A 6,590-nucleotide genomic window follows, 5' to 3' on the forward strand; every position below is an offset into this window, starting at 1 on the left:
ATGTGAATGTTATCAGGTTTTGCTTTTAATAAAAATATTGTATACATCTTTAATATCCTTTTTTCCACAGGGTATGGACAGTGGATTTGCAGGTGGAGAAGATGAAATTTACAATGTTTATGATCAAGCCTGGAGAGGTGGTAAAGATATGGCCCAGAGTATTTATAGGCCCAGTAAAAATCTGGACAAGGACATGTATGGTGATGACCTAGAAGCCAGAATAAAGACCAACAGGTACCAAGTGAGACACCTCACTATCAATGTTTACACCCATGAAAACAAAGTAGTTCATAGTCCTTTCTCTTTTTCCCTAGATTTGTTCCTGACAAGGAATTTTCCGGTTCAGACCGTAGGCAGAGAGGCAGAGAAGGACCAGTTCAGTTTGAGGAAGATCCTTTTGGCTTGGACAAGTTTTTGGAAGAAGCCAAACAGCATGGTGGCTCTAAAAGACCTTCAGATAGCAGCCGCCCCAAGGAGCATGAGCATGAAGGCAAGAAGAGGAGGAAGGAGTAGACACGTGTCTCTTCAAAGTGAATGAACTATTATCCAAAACCCTAATGATGCAAGTCATATGGGGAATACTTTGTAAATGGTCAGGATAAAAACCAAATCTGGGTGACACATCCCAGCACTACTTTTTATTACAGGAGAAAGGGGGATAGAAAATTCTACTTTGAATTAGTTTTTTTAAAGAGTGGGTTGTGTTTGTCCTTCTCCCACCTTTTGGCATTTATAGAACATACTGCCCCACATAAAAAATTGAGACCACTTCCTTTTATGTGACACTAGAAGTTTGGGGTTAATATTTTGTGTACAAACAATTGCTTATGAATAAAGTTACCCCAACCGTGATGAGGATGATATTCACATATTGGAACTGTGCTACCAAATGACATTTTTCCCCCCATTGTGCTGTTTTAATTTGGACTGGGGAAAGTAAGCTCTTGCTTGGTGCAACTATTGTTTCAAATAAAACCCTTTAGACAAAATTCTCAGTTAACTTTATTTAATATACAGGAATGGTCTTAAAAATCTTTCTCTCCATCAGATGTTTGATCCCCATGAAAAACTTTTGGTCTTTGAGCTTGAACGGAGAGCTAGAAAAAAATATCAAATAAGCACTGTAAGGAAAAGCAATGTCTAAAAACATTAAAACTGAAAATTACCACTTTAAGTTTGCCTTTTTATTAGGGAGTCAGTATCAATAACTCAAGCAGCTGCTGTGTGTTCCTTGTTCTTAAGACTCCCTAAATTCCCATTAAAAGTTATAAACAATTTGGACCAAGATCACACTGTAAGTGGGAAAGCCAGGATTTCATTGCAAGTTTGCCTGACTTGAAAATAGACTGCTGTTTCCACTGTTCTGTGTTATAATATACTTTGCTACCCATTAAAGGGTCCTCCCGTACTTCCTTCCCCAGACCTTTTAAAACTGGACACGCTACCACCACCACCACTCTTTAACAAGCATTAAGGCAGCTTCAGTTGGTTACAAATCTCCCAAAGTCCCTGCCAGTCCACACTTCTGACCTATGTAATGGGTACACAGAAAGCTCATGATACTATCAATATAGAAACAGATTTACCTTTACTCCATCAATGAAGTGATTTTCCTGTTGTAGTGCATTCTGAAGTTCTTCTTCTGTAGAAAACTGAACCCAACCGAAACCTTTGTGAAAGCCAGTCTCTTTGTCCTGAAAATTTTTTAGTTTTAAATATAGGAAAAGAATACTTAATCATGAATTTGCAAAAGTTTCCATGAGCTCCAAATCAAACTAACAACTTTTTCATCTGCCAAAATCAGATTACAGACATAAATAACTGCCAATAACCTTGATTTAGTACATGTTTACTATTCTGAGTTGTCCAAGGCTAAATCCCTGTGTTAAACTGATTCTCTCTGCTTTGCTGCTGCATTACAGAAGACAGGGGTAATGAGCTTTCTGAGTCATTCTAGGTGCAAACCACACTAACAGTGATAACCCAGGGAAATTTTGGTCACTATTGTACTCTTCTTATTTCTAACCTCATTTCTAAAAACTAGAAAGGTAAGCCTTAAAACCTAGCTAGTTGCATTATTTGCTCATTTCTGAAACCAATTACCTTCATCACTACCATTATCATTATCATCACATGTTACTAATAAAAAAAAAATTGGAAAGACAAACATTACCCTTACTTAATCTAGTTCCAGACTTCTGGTTACTTTAACAATTTTCCTACTTTCCCTTGTGCAAAAGGCAGAATGATTCTTATTCAACTTACACATCATACATGGAAAAGAGATTCTAGTGTATAGATGGACCCCAACTGAGGCCGCCAATAAAGGACAGATGATTTGATGTCTATTCAGTGTAGATAATCATCTGGTCCTCATCAGTCTCATTACCAAGTTATGTGGTGCTTTGCCAAAAAACCTAAATGCTTAGAAACTGCTCCCCTACTTTAAAAGTAACTTTATAAGGATTAACCTAGAATGCAGGAAAAGTTTCTGGGGATGTCCCACTGATCCACTCCCTTACCTCTTATAGATATGACAATTTTTTTTTTTGAGACAGTATCTTACTTTGTCGCCTGGGCTAGAGTCCCATGGCGTCAGCCTAGCTCACAGCAACCTCAAACTCCTGGGCTCAAGCAATCCTGTCTCAGCCTCCCGAGCAGCTGCGACTACAGGCATGCAACACCATGCCCGGCTAATTTTTTTATATATATTTTTAGTTGGCGAATTAATTTCTTTCTATTTTTAGCTGAGATGGGGTCTCACTCTTGCTCAGGCTTGTTTCGAACTCCTGATATTGAGCAATCCATCCACCTCGGCCTTCCAGAGTGCTAGGATTACAGGCGTGAGTCACCACGCCCAGCCAGTATGACAATTTCTAAAGCACTCTTATCTCCAGGTGACCATTTCCAAAAGTGAAAGGCATTAAAAAAATTTATATTTGTATTCAAACTTAGATAATATGTAGCTAAGATAGAAACCAAGATTTTCAACTTGAGCATATAAATTTAACTGAAAATTCATTTTTTCCCATTGCATTTAGTTTTCCCAGGAAACAAAGCCTTCTTTTGTTTAAGTCTAAGCTTGTTTCTTTCCAGGTCCTAAATTATTTATATTTTTAGATTGCAACCAAAAGAAATCTATTATTTATTTTTAGAAGAAACATGTTTTGGCCAGGTGAGGTGGCTCACGCTTATAATCCTAGCACTCTGGGAGGCCAAGGAGGGAGGATCACTTGCGGTCAGGAGTTCAAGACTAGCCTGAGCAAGAGCAGAGACACTGTCTCTACTAAAAGTAGAAAAAAAAAAGGATTAGCCGGGCATGGTGGTGTGCACGTGTAATCCCAGCTACTCGGGAGGCTGAGGCAGGAGTTTGAGGTCGCTGAGCTAGGCTGACGCCATGGCACTCTAGCCTGGGCAACAAAGACTCTCTACAAAAAAAAAGAAAAGAATTTAAGTTTCTTTAGGTTGACATATTTACCAGACTTTGCCACGAGGATAAAAAGGGTTTCAGTAAAGTGTGTGTAAACGATGTGTACTCACATCACACTCCAAAAAGCCCAATAATTCTAGAAAGCCCACAGAAGTTTGAGGCTTAGGCTAAGGGGAACAAATTTATAGATTGATTTCTATTCCCTCATGAGAAAGGAAATATAATTTATTCAAAAATACTGTTTTTATTATAAATGCTAAAAAAGTTGGTACTCAAGGAAAATAAAACTTAAAATAGAAATTTTCTGCCAACTAGTTTCATGATAAAATTATCCTCTACTATCTCAAGTCTTATTAGAATACTACAGTAGGCAGAATATTAAGATGGGCCCATGATCTCCATGTATCCTCTCCCCTTGAGGCAGGGCATGTGACTTGCTTCTAACCAAAAGAATATGGCCAAGGTGATGGGCTATTGCTCCCTTCATTAGGTCACACAGAAAGGGTCATGGGGTGTCACCTGTATTATGTTAATACATGAGACTCTATCTTAACCCACTGGAGAAACTCCATTGCTGGCTTTAAAGAAGCAAGCTGCCACGTTGTAAAACAGCCTACAGAAAAGCCAGGTAACAAGGAAACTGCAGGAATCCCTGGGAGCTGAGAGTAGTCCCCATCTGAAAGCCAGAAGCTAGTAGGAGAACAGAGACTTCAGTCCTAGGGTTGAAAATGAATTCTGCCATCAACCTGAGGGAACTTGGAAGGCAGTCTCTGTCCAGTTGAGCCTCTGATGAGACACCCTGCAGCCCCAGCTGACATATGTATTATAGAGACCCTATGTGAGACCCTAAGCAGAGGACCCAGCTAGGCTATGCCCAGCTGTGAGATAATATATGTGTGTTGTTTTGAGCCATTTCCTTTGTGCTAATTTGTTATATGACAATTTAACCTAGGATAAAGCTTATTTTTAATCAGTCTCACCTCTAATTTTATCACTAAAGATAGCTTCTATTAGATATTAATATAAATTGATACGCTTTGATAAATCAAGAATTAAAAGATAAGGGGAAATGGGCATTTATTGAAACCTTAAAATCTGTACCCCCATAATATGCCGAAATAAAAAAAAAAAAGAATTAAAAGATAACATTAATACTTTTTTCTTAAGATGATACTCACAAAAGGTAGGAAACACCTTCGTATATGGCCAAACTGTGCAAAGTGTTCTCTCATCTCACCTGTATACGGAGACAAAACATTAAAAGTAGTTACGGTCTGGTATGGTGGCTCACACCTATAATCCCAGCACTTTGGGAGGCTGAGGCAGGAGGATCACTTGAGCCCCAGAGTTCAATAACAGCCTTGGCAACATAAAGCAAGACCCCATCTCTACAAAGAAAAAAGAAAAGAAACTTAGCTAGGCATGGTGGTGCGGCTACTTGGGATGCTGAGGCGGGAGAATAGCTTAGCCCAGAAGTGTGAGGTTGCAGTGAGCTATGACTATGCCACTGCACTCCAGCCTGGGTGACAGAGTGAGACTCTGTCTCAAAAAAAAAAAAAAAAAAAGTCAAGATATATTTTGTATTCTTTACCCTAAATTGTAGATTGAAACCAAATGGGGTCCTACAGTCCCCAAATTTCTTATGGACAGGAACTACTTTACATTTCCTAAAAGCCTTAAGATTTAGGAAACAGCTATGATACTACCTATAAAGCCATAATTTACCAGATTTGGTGATGGGGTGGGGACGTGGACAGATAAATTGCTGAGTTGGCTGCAGTCTCCATTCTTACCAAATATTGACTGTTTCATCATACCAGGTACTGTGCTGGATGTGTGGATTATTTTTTTTTATTTATTTTTTTTTTTTGAGACAGAGTCTCGCTTTGTTGTCCAGGCTAGAGTGAGTGCCGTGGCGTCAGCCTAGCTCACAGCAACCTCAAACTCCTGGGCTCGAGTGATCCTACTGCCTCAGCCTCCCAGGTAGCTGGGACTACAGGCATGCGCCACCATGCCCGGCTAATTTTTTTTATATATATATCAGTTGGCCAATTAATTTCTTTCTATTTATAGTAGAGACGGGGTCTCGCTCTTGCTCAGGCTGGTTTTGAACTCCTGACCTTGAGCAATCCGCCCGCCTCGGCCTCCCAAGAGCTAGGATTACAGGCGTGAGCCACAGCGCCCGGCCTGGATTATTAATACAATCTTTGTGAGCAGATTCCCCAGAAGAAAAAGATAAACAATTACAATCCAGTGTGTTTCCAGCTATATCAGAATTTCCAAATAAAATCCCAATTTGTCCCCACACACGTTTTTGTTCTGGGTTACATAAATAAAATCCCAATTTACTCATCATTCATAATTTAAAATTTACGCTAGGTTAAATAGTTAATGCTGTCAAATTTGTTGAGTTGCCCCTACAAACCTGCCTGCCTGATTTCCCCTTGCTGTCCTATAATTACTCCTTAATCCATCACACTGAATTCTGTGTCTGTCCCATGGATTCCCACCTTTGCATGTTATTCTCTCCCCTTGATACGTCAGTAATCCTATCTCCTCCTGACTAAATTGATTGCATAAGCGGATCTGACACACACACACACACACACCTACCACTGCCCTTGTTCAGATCCTCATCTTTGAATCAAATTCCTGAAATTGCCTTTTAGCTCCTCTCCATGCCTACAATTTTGCCATCTTGAATCGACCCACCACATTGCAGTCAAAATAATTCCTTCTAAATCGTAAAATTACTAAGTAATAAACCTTTCCACCAAATCACTCCGAAAGGCAGTGAATTCGTGCCCCAGAAGTTTAGGGGGCATCCCTAAACGGTTAATTGCAAAGAAAATTTCTTTCTGCTCACTGGATGCTCAGGAGCAAACTCTTGCCTCCTAATCCAGCCACCACGCTGACTTAAATACTCTGAAGAAAACAGAGGTTTCGAGGATCCCTTGAACCTAAAAATTCCACCCCTCCGACATCTCCATCACTCACTCGACGCAGCGGTCCAAGGAATCTTTCTAACAAAGGCAACGGGCCGATTAACACTTCTACGCAGGGACACAACACTCCTCGCTGCCAAGGCCGCCATCTTTAGACTGAAAGTTCTCCACGACCTGGGGTCGCGACCCCGGAAGAACCAGCCGGATCCGGAGCT

General features: G+C 40.1%; 2 protein-coding genes across 3 annotated transcripts in view; one reads left to right on the plus strand and one right to left on the minus strand.

The window, feature by feature from the left end:
- Positions 1-989, plus strand: part of SNW1 (SNW domain containing 1) — a 34,517-nt gene extending 33,528 nt beyond the window's left edge. Inside the window, exons 13-14 of one of the 2 annotated variants that reach the window (XM_012743115.2) lie at positions 71-234; positions 315-989. In XM_012743115.2, the coding sequence (XP_012598569.1) occupies positions 71-234; positions 315-513 (363 nt within the window). In that variant the 3' untranslated portion in view covers positions 514-989. Of the gene's footprint in view, positions 1-70 lie in introns of both variants that reach the window. The other variant, XM_012743105.2, reaches the window with a different exon arrangement.
- Positions 985-6,562, minus strand: SLIRP (SRA stem-loop interacting RNA binding protein). The gene is made up of 4 exons (XM_012743195.3): positions 6,428-6,562; positions 4,609-4,667; positions 1,587-1,694; positions 985-1,097 (listed from the first exon to the last, which is right to left on the minus strand). The coding sequence occupies exons 1-4, from the start codon at positions 6,522-6,524 to the stop codon at positions 1,026-1,028; spliced, it is 336 nt and encodes a 111-aa protein (XP_012598649.1). The 5' UTR covers positions 6,525-6,562; the 3' UTR covers positions 985-1,025.
- Between the last annotated feature and the right edge of the window lie 28 nt (positions 6,563-6,590).

The sequence above is a fragment of the Microcebus murinus genome, chromosome 6 (genome assembly GCF_040939455.1).
Source record: "Microcebus murinus isolate Inina chromosome 6, M.murinus_Inina_mat1.0, whole genome shotgun sequence".
Lineage (NCBI taxonomy): Eukaryota > Metazoa > Chordata > Mammalia > Primates > Cheirogaleidae > Microcebus > Microcebus murinus.

Excerpts from the sequence above, each read along its gene's own strand:
- SLIRP (XM_012743195.3), bottom strand. The coding sequence starts at position 6,524 with ATGGCGGCCTTGGCAGCGAGGAGTGTTGTGTCCCTGCGTAGAAGTGTT. Across the intron at positions 4,668-6,427 it reads TCCTTGGACCGCTGCGTCGA|GTGAGATGAGAGAACACTTT; the intron begins GTGAGTGATGGA and ends CTCCGTATACAG. Across the intron at positions 1,695-4,608 it reads GAAGGTGTTTCCTACCTTTT|GACAAAGAGACTGGCTTTCA; the intron begins GTGAGTATCATC and ends AAAAATTTTCAG.